The following is a 24592-nucleotide window of genomic DNA, read 5'->3' as shown; positions in this document are numbered from 1 at the left end:
TTTAAAGTGACTGTTTTTTGACTGAAATGATATTTTAAACAAAAATTAATAACTCTCATCTGTAAACACAGTATTGCAATTTAAAAAAACTCAGCTATGATTGGCATGTAATATACTATGATTTTTTTCCTTTTTTTGGATCTGTACATGGCAATGTCGCATAACCCTTTAAAATTTGTCTGTCTGAAAGCTAAGGCCTTGCTTCTTTAAGAGATATGAGAAGAGGTAATCTGAAATCACACAATAAATATAGAAATGGCAATCATCTACGGTATACTGTACATTCAAGTTAAAGAGAAAATGTTTCCATATCAGTTAACACTTGAGACACAATTGAACATTTCATCTTGAACTAGTGCTAAAAGTGCTACTTTTGCCTGAAGTATAAAATACAAATGCTGAAGCATTTCATTGTCTGAAGACTCATACATTCATTCTTTCAGTTAAAGAACTACGTCTTTTGTTTTAAGAATATACATGTATCTGAATGAAGATCTTTTTACAGCTTTGACTATAGGAGTACATATAGGAAAGGGATGGGTAGATCTTTAAAAGCCACACATACAGTACAACTGCTAACACCAGCACTGATTTATTCCACTCATAACACCCTGTTTCGCTAAGTCAGAAAATTTTATAGACATGTCAGTACTGCTTAACAGAAAGAGGTTAAGATTCTAAGGCGAATTATCTGTCCACTCTGTGTTCAAGTTTTCTGGTAGCAGCATGTGCAAATTGTCTGCATTTCTTTGCAAAACAGGGCTGGCATCACTAGTCTGTATCTTTCTCAGCTGCTCCTTTCTGCTTGGTTTTCGGTCTTCAGCTGTTTTTTCTGGAAGAGCACTTGAACTAGGGAATAACAATTTTTTAAAAACATCAGCATGCCTATCTGTACAAATAAAAAAACATTATAGTATAGATAGAAAGCACTACTCTGCACAAGGGAGGACACCCCACCTTGAAAGAGAGCAAAGTTTTTTTCTGATCTGTTTAGCAACATAAAAACAAAGAGCTGTCCATGGCAAGCAAAAATATAAGGTGAGCAGTCTCCATCTGCCTTGGTGAATAACAAGTTCTGTAAAGTAACCCTAACTCAAAACACTTTCAGCCACAGCTCTGCAGACGGAAGTGTAATTATGGTCTTGGAGAAATGCAAGTGCACTGCAGCATTGCATAAGCCACCCTGGTCCATGTCAACTGGATGAACTAAAGCTGTCCATGGACTGATACCAGTATATGCCAGGTTTCCAGGAAAGAAAGAAACAACTGTAGCCTATGGTATCAATCCTTGGTGAAGCGAGGAAAATACTGGTTCCCTCCCCTCATCAAAAATTTGAGAAGCACTGGACTAGAGTATGCATGGGATCTGGGAGTCTGAGCTATTGAAGACATTTACTCTACGACAGTGGTTCTCAAACTATGGGGTGTGAAGCTGAGTGGGGTGGCGAGGTGTTCAAGGAAGGCATGAGACTTGGAGGCCCTGATCCCTCCTTCCAAACATTTAAGTATGTATGAACATACATGAATGAGTGAATGAAGATATGCACATTAAACATATAAAATATCTGTATGCATACACTATGTCGAGTGGGGTGGGGTGTGGCATCCACATGTAAATGTGAAGGGGGTCACAAGATTAAAAACTTTGAGAATCGCTATTCTAAGACATAAATCTTACAAAGAAAAACAATTTAACTAAGTTTGTCATCTGGTTCAGGAGTGGTAACAGGCACCCTAAGGGCTACATGCCTCCTCAGCTGCTGCCACCACCACCATCATCCTGCCTTGCCAAAATCACTGTTGAGCTGTCAGACTTTGGTGCTATACCACAGCAAAAGATGATACATTTCCCATTAAAAACAAGGTGCACAGAGAGCATACAACTTATTTCCAAACACAACTGACCTACTGAAATATAACTGTACTTGAAAACAAGGCTTAACTCTCTATGCACCTTGTTCTTAATGTAGGGCATTTGCCATATTGCCAAAATTGAGTGGCGACAGAGTGATTCAATGAGGCCTTTGGTGGGTTCATGGGGGAAGGGGACAGAGGAACATTTTTTTTGGTGAACTCATCAAGTTTGTCCACACCTGAGCTAGTTCGGAATTTTCTGAAGCACATTAAATTTTTATCATTCAGAAGTACCTGTTCTCACGAACATGCTGAGTTGCCTCACAAACATCTGAGAATTTAGGGACACTGGAGAAGTGGTTCAGTCTCTTTTGGCAAGACCTGAAATTTGCTAATGTAGTATCCAATTCTGAACCTGTGAATCAAATATTGTTTCTTAGGAAATAATAATTCCAAATGATGGAAAAGGTAGGAAGAGAATTAGGAGAGGAGCTTGCAGTTAGCAATACACTAAATTTCCAGTGTTGCACTAATGACAAAGAAAGAAAGCAGCTGAAACATAAAACTACAAGCAACAAAAACTATAGGGGTAGGAGGAGAATGCAAGCCCATTGCCAATCTCAGTGGTATGTATAAAAAGGTGAGAAAAACACAGGGAAGAAAACACCAATGAATCATACTAAATTTCTAGCTCAGAAAAATGGAAAAGCACTACCCAGTGTTTCCTCAGCACTTTGATAGTGATTTCTATTTGCCATAGGCAATCAAACCTAAGCTGCCTTAAGCAATCAAACTAAGCACCCAAGTCTTCTGAACATCTATTGTAGGAGACCTTATATTCAATAATATCCACCAGACTTAAAAGCCAGCTGATGCACTACCCAGGATAGTTACTAGGGCACTTACAACTGGCTTTGTCACATTTGCCAGATTCAGAATTTAGTAAGTCTAATCACTCCACTACACTGCAAATGAATTAACTTTATGGGAAGATGCAATTATGGGATAGCAGCATAATTTAGAAATTCAAGGTATATACCTGCCTCAGGGATGGTGGAAGAAAAAATAATTTAAGCAATATGGTGGCTGGTTATTCAAAAGCAGGGATGCGGGAAACTGTGGTCCTTCAGATGTTTTGGACAACAACTCCTATAATTATATCCTACTGGCTATATTGATGGATGCTTCTACGAACTGGTCAAAAACATATGGAAGGTCTTCATACCTTCTTTAAAGAGTAGTTGGGGTGCTGCTCATTGGGAAATGACAACCAGCTATAGTGTACTGTCCCTGTCCCTGAATTATGCCCTCTATTTATGAGAATGTACATATATGCATTTCTGGCATGAAAGGGAATGAATGCAATGCATGTTATGGTGAATTCTTACTTCCCAAGAAGGCACACTGAGGTTTCACATGATCAGAAGTCATACTTAAGAACTGTTGCTTCAGCCAAACTCCACGGTCTTCCTCAAATGCCTTCCTCTACACCAAGAGAAAATGCAAGATTATCACGATAGATTAGCACAGGTTGTGTTGTTTGACATAATTACTACATATACACATTTAAGGAAATGGAAAGCTATCACAAAAATGTAGAGTATTGGTGAAGTTGATTACAAACTGTACTCAAATAATCCAGCTGCAAATGAAGGGGTGTTTCACACTTCACACAACAGACATGTTTCTAGTGTGAATGGGAGGTGCACATCTGTAAAAATAAGGCAGATGCATGCTGAGGATATGCAGCCAGCTACAACTTCCTGGCACATATCAAATGTGCATTTACAGATAAACATCCTTTTCAATATTCCAGTATTCGCTGTGTAGAATACAGTGAACATAGTTAAACCTACTGGTTAAGTCTGGTTGCCTGAAAAGTACAAAAACTATCATCCTTCAGCATTAAAAAGCACAAAACCATTTAAATACCTCAAGTCCTAATCTAATAGCAGCCTCTGTGAAACTTTTGCGCTCTCTCTCAAAGTTCTTCTTTTGTTCTCTGAACAATTTCCATTCCTCCTTCAGTCTCTCTTTTTCTTCCAACAAGTAACAGTCCTGTAGCAACATATTGGTATCATCGTCACATGGAGAAGTTAGCTGCTGCTGCAGATAAGATTTGAAGTACAGAAAAATCAGAAATGATTATTTGGAAGCTGCTTTCTGGCCACAATAAAGTAGGTTTTAGTTGCCATAAGTCAATCCAATAAGAAAATACCTAACTTTGAGCATGAGATATGAACAAAAGGCCAGCAAACAGAAGAATGGTTGGAAGAAGGAATCCTGAAATATACTAACAAATAAGAAAGATGTCATTTCAGCCCACCTCATCTGTACTCGAACACTATTCTATCTAGCCCAGGCTTCCCCAATCTGTTGTCTTCCAGACATACTACAACTTCTAGCATTCCTTGACCACTCGCCAAGTTAGCTGGAGGAGATGCATGCTGCAACACTCGCCTGTACAGGTATAAACAATTTCCCCAAATTTCAGCCATTTGCCATGTATGAGAGTGCCCCTCCATGTAAACCCCCCACACACACACACACACAATAGAGCTGGGAGAAAGAACGTACACCAGATCTATTCCATTTTCACACTGGGCTACATCTTTTGTCTTACCCAAAGCAGAATTTTAAAAATGACTGTTTCTCAACAAATGTGTAAATTTACAACGCTTTATAAATAAAGTGTAATAATAATAATAATAATAATAATAATAATAATGCATCTAAGGAGAAGTGACATGCTGTAATTATCAATAGTTTGGTCTCACTGGGAGGCAAACTACATTTCTTCCATGTGAGTTGGTACTGAATTTCTCAATGAAATTGAGAAATACAACACTGAAATCCTCACTGGGTCAAAAAAAAATACCCATAACCCATTGAAGAAAAAGGTATTTTAAAAATCATACTACTGAGGGCTAAATACCTGTAAGAGCTGCTGTTGAGTTTTAATCATCTCCTTGCACTGGTGAATTTCTGATTGCAATCTTTCAACTTCCAGTTCATGATCCTCTCTTGAGATTTTATCTTTGTCATGTAGTGGTCCAGAATGTACATGTGACACTACAAATTTAAAAAGGTTATTTTGTTCATTTTTATTTAATTTTAGCTCATTTAGTAATCAAATCCTTATTGCTGAGACTGTACAGTACTCCTGGTACTATACATTCCCTTTGATTAGTCACTCTCTTTGAGATAACTATACGTAGTTCTTGACTCATAAACCCTGTTTATTTGCTATCATGAAGTAGTTACTTTTTTTAAAAAAAATAACCCCAATATAATTCTATCCATTATATTCAGAGCAAAACATTCTTGAGGTGTTCTAGACCATACTATATGTCTGCCAGATATTTGTACACTATAAAATATTTATTGTTGTTGTGTGCCTCAAGTTGTTTCTAACTTATGGCAACCCTAAAGCAAACCTATCACAGGGTTTTCTTGGCAAATTTCCTCAGAGGGGGTTGAATATACTTGGAGATTTATTTTTAAATAAATTGACAATAAAGGCTATTAACCTGTCTTTTAATTATCTGTATTGCCTGGGGCCACATGTGTTCACTTAATCCCCATCAGATAAGCAACCAGAGTAGTTTCAATATAATTACATCTAAAATCCAATAGAAAACATCCAACTGACTTGAATGTAGTCAGAATATTGTTGTCTATTTGATACAGAGAGGAATGAAAGAAAAAATGTACACTGGATGTATACGTATACACACACACACACACACACACACGTATGTGTCTTTGTGTGTACATATGTGTGTGTATACACACAATTCCATCCTCATAAACATGAAGCAAAACATCAGTTAAAACACAGACCCATCCATAAAGATTAAAGAAATATAAGAACAGTATCGCACAGAACCACTGATTAACGCTCTAAATCACTACACTTAATAATCCTAATGCTTGACTATGGACTTTATCACATGGGGAAAATATGGGGAAATCACGTGATTGCACTGAAGATTTTCACATGACCTGTCAAAAATCCCATGAATGATTTATTGCTGGTTATTATCTGATTATTGCCGGGATAAATCCTCTTTAATTGCGATGTGTGTGAAAATCTTCCCGTGATCGCACGACTTTCACAGGATAATAACAGTTTAAACCCTCAATTTTCCCCCGTGTGATAAACTCCTATGTCTATCTTCTCTCCCTTTTTAACTCATGCTCAGCAGTAATGTTCCACTTAGTTTATACCAACCATTTGAATGGGTTGATCAGAGGGCAAATAAGTGGAGTGTAATTCCTAAAACTTTTACAACTGAAGGAATTTGGATAAAAGTGTTTACAATATTCCAGTAATTGCAGTTGGAAATGGGGAAGCGAAGCATTTTTTCAAGTTAAAAACAAATTTATTGGAGAAACTGGGGAGGGGTAGATTTTGTTGTATTACAATGTTTAATAGACAATGACTTTTTTAACATTTCCCTGTTTATACTTCCTTAGCAGTATAATGCAGTGGCTGTTTTCTGTATTGGAAGAATAATAAGTAATTGCAAGTTTCCTTTCATCTCTTCCACTCTAGTGATCAAAATCCTGTATTTCTCATGGGTTGGATCCAGAAATAATGATGGAACCAAGAGCAGATCTACTGGAATCATTGATTAACCATTACTAATTAAATCCCATGGCTATGGATCTACTTTACATATAATTAGAAATCCAATCCATTACCTAATATTTGCAGAATCAGAAAACTTTACTAAACTGTTTCTCAAACAATAGTCACACTCAGACAAGAATTATGGAAATATAAATGTCACATGCTTTTACCTTGGCTATCCAAGTTTTCAACATGATTTTTCAGCATTCTCCACTGTTTCCGAATGCTGTTAACTAGCTGTTCACGCACCGTTTCACAAGAAAGTTCCCACACATTCTCTTTATTTGCTTCTCCAGGGTCTTCCTCTGTGTCTGACAGAACCTGCTGGATGAAAAACCTACTACTTTAAATAGCTCTGAAATATCATAGTAACATTTCAAAACTGCGAACACAAACTGTTCCTTAATTTGGTTCATATAGGTTTTCCCTAAAGTTAAGAGTAGATTGATGATTCATTTCACATTTTAATGTAAATTCTTAAAGATTTGTATTGTTAACTAGCTGTACCCGGCCATGCCTTGCTGGGGCTCAGTCTGGTTAAATGGCAAAGAAAGAAAAGAGAAAGCGCACATTTCTGAAATATTTTTAAAAATTGTTGTTCCATTGTCTGTGTAGATGTAGAGATTGTCCATGTGAGAAGCAATCTGTGTTTAGATCTAAAGCACACGATTCTAAAGATTGGCCCTGAGCTTTGTTGATGGTGATTGCAAACACCAATCGAATATTTAGTATAGTGTGTGTTGCTGTTACATCCAACAGATGGCACTGTTTTTAAAAAAATATTTTTACCTGTCACAGGTGTGACATCTATATAATAGTAGATACATTTAAAAAATGCATTTATTCAAATGGAATGTTGTGTCAAAATTTCAAAGCAATTGATGAAGAACTTCTGGAGATTTAAGATGTTGAACAAACGAACATTTACATTTTTATTTATATAGATACTGTCATCCCTTTCAACAATTTACTTGACCTGAAAACTTATAAATCCTCCAATAAAATGTGCACAAAATTAATTCTGGCTGAAATCTTCCTTAATTTACTGTTAGAAAATGGAAACTTAAAGCTTTCTTGCAGGGTTCGGTTATTCACTTACTGTACCTATCCTTTTATACCCACATGGGCCAAGTGCACACTTCTCTAGAAATTAAAGATATCTTTCTGCAGCCAATCAACTTAATTTGATTTATGCAGTTCAACATTTTAAAGTTCTTTTCCCCCCAAATCAATACACTGAAAACTAATGTGGCTATCTTCTATTTTCTTTTCTTTTTTAACATTTTAAAACTGATGCTATAAACTGATGTCAAGTACACTGAAGAGCTGAAATGCAAGTAAAAGTCTGCATGGGAAATTTGAATGTCAAGTAAACAACACGTAGGGCTAAATCTGTTTAACTCCAGTTGACACAGGTCAACTAAATCAATGGATTATAAATTACTTAAGTGTCAATTTAACAAGTCCTTTTCCTTCAAAGTGAAATCAAGTTGGGACAAACAACTGGATTTAACCCATTGATTATATACAAATCTGCCAGATAAGAATAGGCCATAATATAGATTTGAGTGGAGTTGCCTTCTCACCCCTAATTTTCTAATTGCTCTTGTATTTTGTGATTTGGGGGCAATTAACAATAACAACAGCAAAAACACCTTTCTATTCTTTATTCCCTTAATTGCTATTAAGAGGGGTTTTCATGGCAAAATAAAGCTGTACTAAAAAAACAATGATACATTGCACATAATCTAATATGATACATTGCACATAATCTAATATGATATAATTAAATTTAATGAAAACTAAATAAAGCTGAAGACAGCAAAATCATTATTATGTACGGAGATGATGAAAGTAATTGGCAAATACCACAACATAGTGTAGAGATGAAACGAGAGGTATCAAATACATGTGCCTTTATCTGGAGTGGATTTGTTAGTCTTGCACAAGAAAGTCACTGTTGACCAAGAATTATTACAACTATAGGGTATAGCCTATATACCACAACCCACACCATTCAGGAAACTCGCAGTTCTCTGTATACTATTTTCAGGGGATCTGGAGGGGCTGCTGTGGTAACCAAGTTACTGCATATAATCTTAAATCTGGATCCTGCCATCTGTTTTTAAGAATGATCACAACTGTGGGTTCTAGTCTGCAACTTGGGTATATTATATACTCAAGAGGGTATATATCACAAAGGGTATATAATAAAGGAAAATATAAAAATCTTACTTAGACAGTTGATACCAATGTGGCCCTATAACTCATGCTGTTCTAGAAGGTACACAGAAATCTGCTTTCACTATCTTGCTATCATATGGAAAATAAGTTCCTTCATCTGTTTTATTGGTCATGCTGATATTTCTGAAAAAAGAATATACCAGCTGAACTGTAACCTAAAGTGAGGTGGGTTGTGTTTTTGGGGTTTGTTTGTTTTTTTGTATTTTTAATGTTAAAGTTTTATTACATTATTACACTTAAGATGTAATAAACATATTAAGTGTATTGCATTTAACCTGTAACTTGGTCCAAAATGGTAACTTATAAATATTTTAATTAATTAATTAAATCCAAGATAAATTGCAGAGAAAGCATTAATAGAGTCATTAAGGAATTGTAATGCGACTTGCTGATACAATCCTGTTCTAAAGATGTTTTTAACATATGAGAGATACATGCACACACTTACAGTTCCACTGTCATCTTCACTCTTCTCTTTAAGTTTCTGCTTCTGGGGTGGTAAGAGAGAAATTATTTCTTTCTTCATTTGTTGAAGTAGCTTTTTGAGTTCAGCATTTTCAACCAGAAGCTGTTTCTGGCGCTGTTCATAATCATTTAGAAGAGCTTTGTACATTTCTTCTTCATTTCTGAAAGGAAAGAATTTTTAAAAAACCAAACACGAAAGGTGCTATAGTAAGCAAAAGAAGAATAAGTAAGTTTTGTAAGGACTAATTTACCGGGCTTCTGTCTTCCCTGTTCTCCATGCACCTCTCCTGCCATCAACTCTCCCTACATAGTTGAGAACCTCCATGGCTACAACAAAGAGAGAAATTATAAAAAGAAGTGATTTTTTTTAAAAAAAAATCTCTTATACACGAAACAAAGGTAAAAAACTGACCCCGAGTTTTATTTGGATAGTGATGCCTTAGTGAATGTCATTATTCAGTCCACTTTCAACAGCAGGCTAAGAGACATTGGTAGGTCTGCATTTGCTGTCTTTCTTTCAATATAAAATAGCTGATATCATCTACTCTCTTTCTCAAGCATCTCCCCTATTAGGACTTAGATGTAGTGGTTTGAGCACTGGGTTACAACTCTGGAGATCAGAGTTTAAATCCCAGTTCGGCACTGGAAACCCACTGGGTGACCCTGGACAAGTCATATTCTCTCAGTCTCAGAAAAAGGCAAAAAACAACAACAAACAAACAAACAAACAAAAAAAAAACCTCTGAACAAATCATGCAAAGAAAACCCTGTAATAGCTTTGCCTCAGTATCACCATAAATCAGAACGGCTTGAAGGCATACAACCGCAACAACAATTTTCTGGGAAATATTAAGACACTCTCAGCTGGATCCAGGACTTGCCTTCCACAGACAGAAGGGTTCGATTCACTTAAGTTCCCTCTGGTCATTTGGGGGAAACCTTGCCCTTCTCTACCACAGCCCATCCCATTCCAGAAGTTCCCCAGTCCTCTTTGTATAGCATTTTTAGGAGGGACGAAGGAGCTGCTGTTGGGAGGACATGATGTGAAAGTCCAACTTCACCACCCAAGTTGTGTACACCTAACTCTGGATTCTGCTGTCTGTTTTTAAGAAGGTACTCGTCTTCCCGCAGCATCTATAATAATGTTTGCACAAGACATTATGAGAAACAGGCACCAAGATGTGTTGCCATAATTTCCCTAATGTCAAATTTAATCATTAGTTCAGAATCAAAATCGGACCTCCATATGAAAGCAGTGCTTACAGTTAGTGGCAATTTTCAAAGAAAATAATTAAGACTACATGAATGGTATAAGGAAGACCTGTACTCAGTGACCATAACATTCAATAATGCTGACTAAGGGCAATTGAGCCATGCAATATTTAGGTTATGAAAATGGTAAAGAGAGGAGGGAATAAACCAACTGAAACACCTAATAGCTTACACTATAGTGATAGAATTCAAAGATATAGCTGTGCTAGTCTGTAGAATCAGTACATAAAGAGATCTTGTAGCAACTTTGAGACTCACAGAAAGAAAGAAGTTGACAGCATGAACTTTCATAGACTTAAGTCTACTAGCTCAGACAAATTTTGTGACAAATGCATCTAAGGAAGTAGACTTAGGCCTACAAAAGCTCATGCTGTCAACTTCTTTAAGTAGTTTCAAAGGTGCTACAAGAACTCTCTACATAGAGCTTACACTATATAAGCCTTGTAGTATATTAGGAGAGATGATGCAGAGACATCAAGCAAACACAATTTCTTTCCCACATCACATGAGATGGAAAGGAACACACTCCTGAAATGCTCCCCTACTCCACTCACAATCAGGATTGACAGCCAATTCTAAACTTTAATACTGTATCGAGGGGAATATTTCAGGAAGTGGGAAACAGGTGGCATATAAGTCTTTTCTCTCCCCACAACCAGAAAACACTGAGCAACACAATAAGGCTCCTACTCTATTCTGAGTTTGCTGGAGCCCTGGAACAGGAGTCATCCTGTAGGGACAGAGGATAGTCTACAGCATTCTGCAGCAGGACCCCTCTTTGTCAAAAACCCATTCCCTTGGTATAAAGTCCTGAAAGCAGGACTTCTACTTCGCCATACCTTATCCTTCAGTATACTTTTGTTTCTCTCTGCAATCTGCCACATATGTGCACAACAATGCACAATGTAAGAATGGTGAAGAGACAGACACATAACTTAAAACTAAAAAAAAAAAAATCAAGTAGTCACATCCCCATTGCCACCTATCAACAAATCACAAGTTCTACCTATTTTCTTATCCTTTTTATTCATAAGGAGTTGATGAAAGCGCTCTTTCAGCTTGTTGTATTCTCTTTCTTTCCTCTTCATATCATGATTGTACTGGGTCGCTCGACTTGCAACAATATTCTGTAATTTCTGAACCTACAATACATACATTTCAAAGTTATTTTGGTATTAACATTCCTATATGATAGGAAAATTGCTGATATAAGAAACTCTTGTATTTATGCCTCAAGGAATCCAAATTATTAGCTTATGCAGAAGTCTGCACACGATGAAAAGCTAGAACAATCGTAATTTTCAGAAAGGCATAATTAATTATCATTTCTATGAACAGTTCTCCCAGATAATTACTTCTCCAGTCAGATCAATTTCATTTTAAAAAGAAATAAAGCACTGCATCAGAGGTTGCAAAAAAGGAAGGAGTCTGCAATGCCAGTATTGTGAATGCCACATGAACTAGCTGCTGTATAATCACACAGGACTGCTACAAGCACAGGTTTCTACAACCCCTAACTTAGTGATATTCATATAAAATTAAAATAGAAGTACTTACTTATGAAATCAACCCAGTCTATCAAAATGTATCAATACAGTTGAAACAGGCAGACTAACCTCATCTTTTTCATTTTTGAGTATCTGGTGTAGATTCCTATTTTTGCACTGCAATTGCCTATCCCTTTCCTGTAGTCCAACAATTTCTCTTCTAGATGTTTCCATCTGCTCCTGTTTAAAAGGCAAAATATAGCACCTAAATTAACTTTTAATATTTACCAGAAAAGTCCAACATATATTCTCGATCACTGACTAAGCGCAATTGGGCCATGCCTAGTTCTGGGCATCACAGTTCAAAAGAATATTGAAAATGGTGAAGAGTTTGGAAACCATGCCCTAAGTGAAGCAACTTAGGGAGCTGGGTATGTTTAGTCTGGAGAAGAGAAGGTTAAGAAGTGATATGATAGTCCTGTTTCAATATTTGAAGGGATGTCATACTGAAGATGCAGCAAGTTTGTTTTCTTCCAACTCTATGATGCTATTAGTCTATGAACAACTACACCAGCAGTTTTCAGGCACAGGAATAGTAACACTTGTGACTGAGTAAGAGGTTAACTTCTAACTAAATATTATGTCACTAGAATACAGTATTACATGGAAGCTTTCTGCATGGACTGAAATTAATAAAGTATGACCTGAAATAAATTTACACCTTCTCTGCTTTAAAATAGCCATTGAATTTACCTCCTAACTGTGGGCCTGGCACGGGGAGAGACTAAACCTAGAAGAGCCCCTGAATGGCAGGTTGCATGCATCTATCCCTTTAAGGAAAACAGTATGTACAGTCTTCATAGCACTGCAGTAGTGCAATTTTGTTATATACTCAGAGACAATAATCTTCTGATTTCAGGACGTAAATGTCTGTTAGCACTCTAAGCAGAAGGATGATGCATCATTAATGCAGTCAAGGGTGTGTTGCATGCAGCAGATTCACAGCACTGTAGTATTTGGGAACATCTTTCTTGTGTATATACAGTTGGACTGCTACAAATGAAACCAAGTAAAGAGCTATGAAGGCCCAAAAGGATAGAAGTAGCAGGGAAGCCTTGCCTCATGAGTAGTTATTTCAAAAGCAATTTCAAATTTATATAAATGCAATTTGTTTTCATTTGGTATAACATAAAATATTTGCTTGTACTGTGACTCATGGGGAAGCTAACTGGTATGTCAATTGTAAGACTAAAGATATTTGTTTAGTCAAGAATGAAATTATTCTAGACTAGTGAGCTGATGTATTGGTTCATGAGAAACTCTCCATTTATCAATAATAAAAACAAAATTCTGTTTTTTAAAACCAAAACAAGACGTTTGGTCACTTCCACATTATCAAAATCATCTTTGGAGTTTCCTGAGTGCCACTGCCCACAGAAATTGCTTTAGCAAAGTATTTAGGTAGAGCTTGGAACATTTTGTGTTAACATTTACTTATTAAATCATTGCAACTCTTTAGTTAACACTAAATCATTAAAAATACTTTCTAAACTAATTCCTGTTGAAGTGGTGCAAGTCAACCAATTAATTTGGGCAATTTCCAAACTCTGTATTTCTCCCAAGTCTAGTGCTCACAGTGCCAAATGATTACATATTCCTTCATGTGAGTTTTACATTACTTTCCATTTGCATGTCATCTACAGATAAAAAGCTGAGCCCTGTATTCCCACAGAACTATCAAATTCTCACCACCAGGAGGCTCTATAAACTGCTGCCTTCTGATACAGATGCAGAACACCATTCATTTGCATACAACATGCTTTTCTGTGGTCCCGCCAGGCCTTCCATTAGTTTTCATGTAAACAATTATGAACTTAAATCTGAACCAACAAAGTATCTGTTTACTCCAAAACACCCATCCAAAGGACACTGCTCACTGAATGTTTGCTATACAAACAATGTAAATAATCAAACCACAAGAAAGCATGACCTTTTGGTTATTTGAGGCAGTGGAACAGTTACTCTGAATGCAAGACTAAAAAATGCTCCACTTTTCTCCTAAAGCTTAACAATTTAGAGTCATTCACTGGGTTACATCTAAACAAAGAGTTCAGTTAAAGTTGCCTTGAATCCCAGATTTGGCAGAATGGCAGAATATAAAATCAACAATTGCAGTGGTGATAGAAGTAATAGTAGTAGTTACTATATGGTTCATGGAAGACCTCAAGAAGGGTGGCCTGTCTGTAGAGGGAGTTCCTAGATGGTGGCAGAATTTTCCACCATTGTGACTGTTCTGTCAAAGGGGCCAGAAATTGTAAGTTTGGGAATGGTAACCTATCTCTGGAGGGCCTTTCCTCACCCACCACACTACAATTCTCTCTTTGAATATAGCCATAAGGAAATACAAAAACTAGCTGCCTACCACTGCCTTCTCTCCTGGCCAATGGAAGACAAAATGGCTTAGGAAATGGTAGTTCCTTCACCACATATTTGCTAACTTGACCACTTGGATCAAGTTCAGTTAGCAAACTCAGGTCTCACTAATTTTATCAGGGACTAAAATGAAAATAACTTAGTGTTGGTCCAATACTCATTATGAATAAACTGTATGCTATTGGTTAACTTGCCTGCATACTGTTTTAGTATATATATGTTTTTAGAAAACAAGAACCAGGAAATAAATGAAATTCAAGCATGAACATACATTTGTGAACAAATTTTTCTCTATTACAACTAAGACCATGTCTGCACTGACGGGAAAGCCCGGTTTACTATTAGGCTCCAGATTAGCAAGGAGGGAGAACAAACTGTCCACACAATCAGCACCCATAATGGCAGCACTGTCCACACACTCCCCAAGATACCCCTCTCCTTCTTTTTCTATGGCTGGTGGAAGCAATGGCCATCCTACAGAATGCTGGTGCACTGTACTGATAGTATTCTTGTCTTAATGTATGGTTGTGCAATCAATTTATATGTCTACAAAAGAATGGTGCCAGAGGAACCATGCAAACTTGAAAGTGAAAGTACTATGATGGGGAGATGAAAGTTTCGGGCAGGAAGAGATCAGTGACTGGTCCACCTACTGATGCTCCTCGTCTGTCCCCGTGAGGACACCACCTCATCTGTCCCCATGAGGACACCACCTTTCCCAATCTCATGCCTTCTGGGTGTTTTAGACTTGAATTCCCATAATTTGTTACCATTGACTTGGTTACCTCAAGTTGATGAGAGCGGCAGACCAAAATATCTAGAAGGGCAAGGGTGGTAAAGGCAATATTTAGGTAATTATGTAGTTTTATACTTAACTATAGCATTCATTCTGAATTTGATAAACCCCACCAGAACTTAAAACAACCTTCTCAAAATCTTGATTAATTATCCTAGCTGCAAAAAGGAAAGAATTAATTATTAAGAAAGGTAGGTATAAAATGGCTTCAACCTTCAGTTGGCTAAAAATTAAAAAGACAGTTGCTGCACATGAAGTTCAGATTTTGCAAGGTAGTAAAATTAATAATTCATCCACAGTAATATATATCCTTATTCATTTAATTAAAAAACACACAAATGAAGGCAGAAAATAGACCCACAGAGAAAAGATGGTATAGTTCAATTTCTTATGTAACTCATAAAACTGATGTAAAGTTACAATTTCTTATGTAACTCAACCCCTTGCATGAGTATGATTTTTAATGGCCTGTTAACATAGCCTATTTTAGGGGGCAAGCATCTTGGAGTAGTTGAAAATGGCATAAAACTTGAAAACTTTGCAAGATCTGTAATATTTGTTAAATAGAAGTGCCATAATATAGGTTATTTTACCTTTAATTTAGCGTAGCAGTTCTGCAGATGGTCCATATCACTAACCAATTTCAGGTGTTGAGTTTCTGTTTCTTCCTGAGCACGCAGAGTTTTGCGGTGAAGCAGAAGGAGTTCATTCATACAGTTTAAGACTGATACTACAGATAAGCCTTTACCTTTCGGGTCAGCATAAAGCGAAGGGAAACCGAGCGTGGTCAGCTCCTAAATCAATAGAGAGAAGATTTTTAGTTCAATCTCTGCCCAGATTCACAATGCTATCAAAACTCACTACCCTTCATGAGACTGAAGTGATGAAGGTGGATGGGTGGTGGAAGGATTTTTCTCAGAACAGTACATTTGTAAGAGAATAACACGTTTATATTTCCATGAGAAGCTGGTTTACCCTGTTAAGATAGGAGAGGCTCTGCTCAACATTCTCTTCTGTGCAGAAGGCACTGAAAAAGTTGTGCACACTTTTGGACAAAGGCAGTGGTGAGCATAACACTTGCTGCACATTTAGGCTTGAGGGGGACATATTTTTGGTTGAGGTATGCCAAGTAGTATTATTATCTGGAAGGAGAAAAACAAGATATTACAGAGTCAATAAAGACAAACAGTATGCAAGTCAAGATGGTTGCAGGTTAACCAGTCACAACTAAGTGCAAAAATTACATAGATCTAGAAAAATGATTACACTACAGACAGTTTTCAGAACTTTCCAATTCCAAATTGCTATGAACATTTGATAAAATAATGAAGTGCATGCCTCCTCACATATATTTAATATTAAAGATAATTTATACCAGATAGCTGCACTGTATGATGCCCTAACTTTCATTTCACAAGCAACATTGATCCTAATCTCAACACTCTAAATGTATAAGACATGGCAATACATTTACCACTAACTATTAAATGAAAGCTCATGGATACATACACAGAAGGATTTGTGACAATGGTGTAAAATTTAGATTGTAAAGAAAAATGTATTATAAGTCATGTTCATGTTAAAGACTAAGTTGGCTGTGTTATGCACAGATGTCCAGTCTTTTAGTCTGGCCAGTGCTGAGATATTTTATCATTATAATTAACTCCCTTACATTATAGATGCCCAAATTTCAACTTCAGGCTTGAATCGTTTACCTGGCAACAGTGCTGGCACTGTGATAGTGCTCCAATCTCCCATAGCAACTAACACATCCAGAGTACCTGATCAACGGCTTTGCCACAGAAGCATTATGACCAGTGCAAGATAATCTCCTACGTAAGCATCTCCTAAAATAGCAAGAACGTTTTAGATTAACCAGTGTATTTAAATCAAGTCATTCTGCTCAGTTAAAGCCATGTTCCGGATTTTCAAATTCAGAAGCTCAGACAAATGTTTTATAAATGAATCAAACGGAAGGATATTTTGGCTTGAAACAGTTAAGTAAAGTACAGATCAAGACACCAACACTTCTATAAAGCAATTTGGGGGAAGTGTGAGGAAGAGTAACAGGGCTTGGTAAACCAGCTGGCTTCTCACCAGTATATACCTCATACCTCATATATCTCATGCATTTAAGGAGTTGCACATATACATTACTTCATTCCCCTTAAGAATGGGAAATAATGGTCAATGTTGCCTTTAACTGAGTGAGTAGGGCCAGGGGTGTAGCTTGAACAAAGAATAAAATCAAGACTCTCCTGCCTATTTGGAAGCATATATAAAGTCCAGCTGCAGCTGAGCCACCAAAGGTATTTATGGAGATTGATCAGGAAATGATTACGAAGCAGCAGAAGAGGACTATGGAAAAATGATGCACTAAAGCAAAGGCTATGAGAAGCATACTAATCTCTGTACATGGTGGGAATTCAGGCTTCCTTTACGGTGGCATTTCCATTACTGACAGCTCCTGAGCAGTACTGCTTATTCCCCTAAAGGGGTCTAGCCAGGGCATGTTCTGCTTTCTACATGCTAATGATAGGGATGCTGGCTGCAACAGACTTTTTAAAATAAGGCAAAGGGAGCATGGCACTAACAAATCAAGGGGTCAGATATGATCATGGGTGATAAACAATCAAGGGAGAAGTACCAACCCACCAGGCATGAAGTTGCAGATATGCACATGTATATGTACAGCCAAAAATGGATAGATGGATGGACAGATATCATTTAATCTGCCAAGGAAGCAAAGCAAGCCTGTGTGCTTTTATTTCAACCCCAGCCCTTGCATAGGTATATTTGGTGAGAACATGGGTGAGGGCCTTCTTTGTGGCTGCTCCCAGATTCTGGAAGTAGGCTGCTGCTTCTTTTCATCAGTGGCTGAAGAACTTTCTTTTCCAGCAGGCATTAGGAAAAGTGATGGTTTCTGAATGTAAGGATTCTCTTTTTTGTGTGTGTGCTCTTCTTTTTGTATTCTGTGCCTTTCATATTTGAAATGGTTTTAATTTTATGGATTGTTGAATACTATTTTATTTGTGTTTCTATGTGTTTGTAGCTGTGTGCGGTTTCATTTGTATTTATTTTAGCTTGTAAGATGCCTTAAGCCCCAGTCTTGGAGAAAAGATGGGGTCTAAATAAATTGAAGGAGGAGAGCAAGTGAGGGTAGGGCAGTTCAGGAGGAGAAAAATTGGTTCAAAAATAACCCAAGATAGTCCTGGGATGGTCTCCACTTTAGACTGAGCCCTAATCAAAAACATCTGAACCAGCTGTTGAATGTGGATAAAAACTGTGAAACCGAGGAGGGTGTTTGGTTGTGGTACATTACTCCCTTGCTCCCTCATGCTCTGTGGAACAAGCAGTGGCTTGCTATATCGTAAGTATGAAGGTTTGTGACAATACTGCAAGTTGTAACCTTGTCTCCATAACCTAAGCCAAATACAGTCAGACCTCTATTATTCAAAAATATATATAAATTCTAAAAAGCAAACCTTGATTTTGCCACTTTATGGAAGAGACACCACTTTACTACACCACTGCATCCACAGATTTTTATATCCATGGGGGATCCTGGAACCAAAACTCAGTGAATACCAAGGCCCCACTGTAGTTTCTGAATTTAAACTATGCTAGCCGAAATGCATCTTATTTTACTAGGCCACCTCTGTTTTATACTGTCCCAAATTACTTGCCATTTTAAATGACATGCAGAATGTTATGGTTTCTGCATTACTGCTTAATACTCTTCTATACTGAGTGAACGCAGGTCAGCTTTGGGTTGGATTTAGACTAAGTGGGATGAAAATCTCATTTCCATTACATTTAAAGAAACGAGGATCTCAAAAATTTGATACAGTTTAAAACTACCAGCCTTTCCATGCAGAACTGTTTGATGGCATTCATACACCATACAATGTTGTAATTTATTTAAATTGGACAAAAGGTTTTTTTAGACCCTACTTTAAATCAAGCAACAAACTAGTTAAGAATTAAGTGACAGGAGATAAATAGGTTCCTACAGCATGACAGTGCAATCCCATTATACCATCTGGCCTTTCAATATATCACATGCAGTGTCACCAAATTAAGGCACATCCACGTTCTTACACACACCAGCAACCCGTTTTCACAGAGACATGATATACCTCTCTGAAAGTTAGCAAAATTTAGTCAGCATAGTATCAAAGCATGTGAACAACACCTAGAAGCTTTATTCCAAACTTTTTTTTCTAAGCCATTCATCCATTTCCAAGTTTAACACTTGTGAAGTTACGTATGTTAACACACCCCATCAAAAGGCACAACTACACTATAACTAGGAAGAGCTTGAGGAATCATGTTCCTAAGATTAGATTGTGGAGAGTGTTTATAAAAGCTTAAGCCTTTCATTTGGTAAGTAATCCCCTTCACAGACAGCTATGTTAGCCGGATGAAACAAAACCCATTTCGCAAAGGATGGTTTAAAGGGCTGCACAAGTCAATTATACAACTCTGCAAAATCTTTAAAAAGACTAATAAATCCTAAATTTGTTTCTCCTGTTTATACTCTTCCTTAAGGTAGGAACTAGATGCCTTGGTAAGTTGGGAGGCATGAATACTAAAGAGGTGATGGCAAGGCAAGAACACGCAAACAATTTTGCATGCCTTACAGGCAATATCCTTATAATCTGACATGAGTCAGCATGCAGCATTGACAAAGATCTGGGAAACCCTTTTTAAAAGATACTTTTTTTTAAAAAAATGGTTTAGACTGCATAACAGTCTGATTTACATTTATCTTTCCAAAACAATGAAATGTTGCTAACTGATTTCTCTCGCTAAACTAGTGAACAAGAAAGCTTGAACAGTCTTGTAAATTTGGATGAACAGAAGAAACCTGTCAAGAGGTTTTAAGTCTCTCACATCATAAAGGCAGCTTTCTGAGCAAAACAGATCACATCATGTTGGGACTGGACAGCCCTAGGCCTCAGTTTGAAAGTTGTAAACAGTGCATGCCTTTTTCTGAGGGTTACAAGGAATCTGGCCGTAAGCGTGCATGTTGGGACCTGCAAGGATTGTGCTGTGCATGAACAAGGGCCAGAAAACAAGATATAAACCCCATGTCATCTGACCAACTAGCATGTATCCCTGTCAATCAGAAGAAATGGTTAACCAAATACATAAATACTCCACACCAGTTTCCAGAAGTGTAGCCCTACTGATCTGGTTGCAGGGGGGAAAGGTTTTCAACACTAAGGTCCAAACCACACTGCAGAAATAATCCAGTGTGAGTCTGCTTTAACTGACCTGGGTCAGTGCTAGGGCATCGTGGGAATTGTAGTAGTTTGTCATGGTGCCAGAGCTCTCTGACACAGACGGCTAAATGTCTCTCGGGCCCGTTACAGACCGCCAAAAAGGGGCGGTCTTGGGCCGCTGCCGGTTGCAGCGCGGAGGAGCCACAGCAGCCAAACTGCATGACTCTTCCGTGCTGCAAAAAAGGAGCGTGGAAATTGCGCTCCTTCCGGCAACCCGGAAGAGACGTCGCAAGTGCCAAAGCGTGCACTCGCGATGTCTCTTCCGGGTTGGGACATGTGGACGCTGACATCCGCTACATCAAGATGGCGGCGCCCATCTGTACAGGGTGCCGCCATTTTGACGTATTGATTATGCGCGAGGGGCAAGGCGCGTCCGGAAGCGCCGCCCCTCGCGCGTAATCGCAGTGTGATGACGGCGCCTCTTGCGCCCATCTGTAACACGCCATAAAACTATAGTTCCCAGCATTCCCTAGCACTGAGCCAGGACAGTTAAAGTGGTCTCAAACTGGATTATATTTGCAGTGTGTTTTTGACCTAACACATTTTGTTTGGCCTTCACTCCTGAGAGCTTATGGTGAATAAAACACATCTTCTTGCAAGTACCAAAGAGCATATGTGTTACCAATTTAAATGGGAATGAACTAGAGAAAAATACACAAAGCACAACTGTTATACTTGTGCAGGATCAAGCAGGTAAGTGAGCAGTCCAGAACATTTAAAAACATATGTGGTGAAAACAATGGTACTGTTGTTGCAGAAGGCGGTGTTAAATGTGGTTCAGTGTTTCACAAATACAAATACACACACACATAAATGCAAGAGAGAGAAAGCAAAATGTGCAAGCATTTTATTTCCAAACACTGCACAGACTGCTACTGGCCCAGTGCCTTTCCACACTCCATGAAGCAGCAGGTTTCTAACCATTGCAGACAGCTCTGTTTTTAGAAGGCCTTCCATTCTCCCCAGGGGTCCCTCTTCCAAACTGATTGATTGCCTGCAATCCTTCCCACACCCAGAAGGCCTGCAACCCACTCCAACATTTACAGCCTCTGTTTTGGGAAGCATTCTCACAAATATGCATTCTCACAAATATATAACACATGCATTGTTATAAAAGCTTAAGACGTGGGGTGTCAAAAAGATCAAGAAAGATATGGTTCCTGAATTTGCAAGACCTGAGCTGTTGATGACAGGGTGACTTGGAGATCCCTCATTCAAAAACCATAGTTGACTTGAATGCAATTAAGAACAAGGCATAGTTATAATAGCTTAAGTTTTAGGGAACCAAGAAAACCCGAGTTTGCAAGATGTGAGCAAGCTGTTGAAAACAGGCTAACTTAGAAGTGTCTCATTCATAGTAAGGGTGTCATATGTTAAAGTTGACTGGACAGCAAGTAACAAGAAGGCATAGTAATAAAAGCTTAAGACTTGGGGAACCAAAAAAATCTGAGTGTGCAAGACTTGAGCAGGTCTGTTGATGACAGCATGACATGGAGGTCCCTCATTCATAAATCAAAGTTGACCTGACAGCAATTAAGAAAAAGGCATAGTTATACAAGCTTATGATCTGGGGAACCAAGGGAGATCAAGGAGGCATGAGTGTGCAAGATCTGAACAGAACTAGGGCGACTAGGAAGTCTCGCATTCATAGTAGGGTTGCTGTACAAAGTCGACTTTGAGGCAATCAAGAACAAGCTTACGATTTGGGGATCTGAGGAAGATCAAGGAAGTCTGGGTTTGCAAGACCTGAGGTGTGTTGATGACGGGGTGACTTGGAGGTCTCTCATTCATAGTAGGGTCACTGTTAAATTGAGGTGGATTTGATGGCAATTAAAACCAAGGCATAGTTACAAAAACTCAACCATTTAGAGAACCAAGGAAACCATGGCTGCCCTGAGTTTGAGGGCAAAACCTGAGCAGGACTATTGATATCAGACTGACTTGGAGGACTCTCGTTCATAGTAGGGTCACCTTTACAAGGCATAGTTCTACAAGTTTAAAATTATGGAGATCAAGGAAGTCTGAGTTTGCAAGACCTGAGCAAGTCTGTTGATGGCAGGGTGACCCTGAGTTCCCTCAGTCATAAATCAGAATTGATGACATTTAAGAACAAGGTGTAGTTACACAAGCCTAAGGTTTGGGAAAGACTGAGAGAGCCTGAGTTTGCAAGACCTGTTCAGGGTTGTCCAGGGTGGGGTGACTAGGAGGTGCCTCATTCATACTAGAGGTGCCATATGTCAAAACTGACTGGATAACAATTAATTAAAGCTAAGATTGGGAGAACCAAGGAAGCCATGGCTGCCCTGATTTTGCAAGGTTGCTGAGAAGAGACTGATTTGGAGGTGTCTCATTCATAGTAGGGTTGCCATATGTCAAAGCTGACTGGACAGCAATTAACAAGGTATAATGATAGAAGATTAAGGTTTGGGGAACCAGAAAAGATCGAGGAAGCCTGAATTTGCAAGACCTGGGCAGGGCAGAGTGACCTGGAGGTCACTCATTCATAAACCCAAGTTGGTGGCATTTAAGCACAAGACACAGTTAGACAAGCTTAAGATTTGGGGAAGCAAGATCAAGGAAGCCTGAGTTGGCAAGACCTGAGCAGGGCTGTTCATATCCCAGAGGTCTCTCATTCACGGTAGGGTCACCATGGATTGAGAGTTCCTGCATGGCAGAATAGGGTTGGACTTGTGTTTTCTTCCAATGCTTCTATTATTTTATGATTCTAAGCCAAAGTTCACTGGAGAGCAACTAAAAGCAAGGCATAATATTAACCCTGAGAGCCAGTATGGTATTTGGACTATGGCTCTGGAGTCCAGGGTTCGAATCCTGGCTGAGCCATGAAAACCCACTGGGTGGCCTTAGGCAAGTCACACTCTCTCAGCCTCAGAGGGTGGCCATGACCAACCAATTCTGGACAAAACCTGCCCAGAAACCCCATGACAGGCTCGCCTTGGAAGACCCAGAACCCCTGTGGTAATAAAAGCTTAGGATTGGGGGGAGCACACTGTCTAGAGCCACAGGTCCAGCCTGTGTAGGAAAGACTCCCTCCCCTGAGCCTCCCCTTCCTGGGGTCCCAGCAGCCTCCCACGCGTGACCCTCCCTCTGCCCTCCCTGGAGCCAAATGCCAGTCCAAACCTGCTGCTGCAGCTGCCGCTGCTCCAGGAAAACCGTTGACCCCGCCCCTTTCCGCGTGCACCTGGCGCGCGCCCACCTGCTGCCCAAAAAGGGCGCCGCCACCGCTGCAGCCACTATCCCCCAGCCAAGGGGGCTCCTCCCACGCACGCGCGCCCCGCCGGCCCCGCCCTCCCCTCCCTATTGGCCCGAGGTTGCTAGGAAACCATTCAACAAGGGGCCTGGGAGACGCACCGCAGCTGCCGTTTTTCCTTCCACGCCCCCAGTTCACCTGTTGCGGCCCCTCCCCCCTGTTCTGGGCTTCTTTGATCGCCCCCTCCCTCCGTCCTTCCCTCCCCAGGCAGCAGGGAGGCACCAAGGGAGGGCGGGGAGGGGGCGGACTGTACCATGTGACACTCAAAAGTAGGGGGAGATGACGACGACGACGACGACGACTACTGCTCCTCAAAGGTCTGCCTTTGGGCAGAAAAGGGCTCTTGGGTTCACCTGCAGCCCTTTGAAACACTAGATAGAGCTATATACACATAAGCGCATATATATATATATATATATATATATGCACACAGAAACATCTATAGCCCTTTAAAACACTGTTAGTCTCACACACACACACACACACACATATATATATATATGATTATATACGTGTGTGTATGTTTATATATATATTTATAAATAAATATTTATATTCATATATATATTTATATACTTGTTTATATATTTATATATGTTTTATATATAGATATATGTTTACATATGTATATATATAGTATTATATATGTATATACTTGTTTATATATATATATATGTTTATACATATTTATAAATAAATATTTTATATCTATATATTTATATACTTATATATGCTTTATATGTTTTATATATTTATAAATAAATATTTTATATTTTTATATATATTTATATATGCTTATATGTGTGTTTGTTTACATATTTATTTATGTATCTACATGTTTATATACAT

The 24592-nt window shown here is 38.6% G+C and overlaps 1 protein-coding gene across 4 annotated transcripts; it reads right to left on the bottom strand.

Annotated features, from left to right (window-relative positions):
• Window positions 1-23337, bottom strand: SSX2IP (SSX family member 2 interacting protein). 4 transcript variants are annotated; one of them, XM_089497553.1, is made up of 14 exons: window positions 22176-23337; window positions 16903-17034; window positions 16163-16329; window positions 15781-15981; window positions 12088-12198; window positions 11478-11613; window positions 9451-9526; window positions 9183-9360; window positions 6661-6814; window positions 4790-4926; window positions 3787-3957; window positions 3243-3339; window positions 2149-2269; window positions 1-849 (listed from the first exon to the last, which is right to left on the bottom strand). In XM_089497553.1, exons 2-14 carry the CDS (start codon window positions 16943-16945, stop codon window positions 678-680), a joined length of 1764 nt encoding a protein of 587 aa, XP_089353679.1. In that variant the 5' UTR covers window positions 16946-17034; window positions 22176-23337; the 3' UTR covers window positions 1-677. The 4 variants fall into 4 exon arrangements, with proteins under 4 accessions (XP_089353679.1, XP_089353675.1, XP_089353678.1 ...); XM_089497549.1 differs by having other exon boundaries at window positions 3787-3960; window positions 22176-23336; XM_089497552.1 differs by having other exon boundaries at window positions 3787-3960; window positions 6661-6811; window positions 22176-23336.
• Between the last annotated feature and the right edge of the window lie 1255 nt (window positions 23338-24592).

The sequence above is a fragment of the Sceloporus occidentalis genome, unplaced genomic scaffold (assembly GCF_023333645.1).
Source record: "Sceloporus occidentalis isolate IW3139 unplaced genomic scaffold, rSceOcc1.0.p SCAF_104, whole genome shotgun sequence".
Lineage (NCBI taxonomy): Eukaryota > Metazoa > Chordata > Lepidosauria > Squamata > Phrynosomatidae > Sceloporus > Sceloporus occidentalis.
Note: the sequence above shows the minus strand (reverse complement) of the source record. Positions and strands in the feature narration are given on the sequence as shown.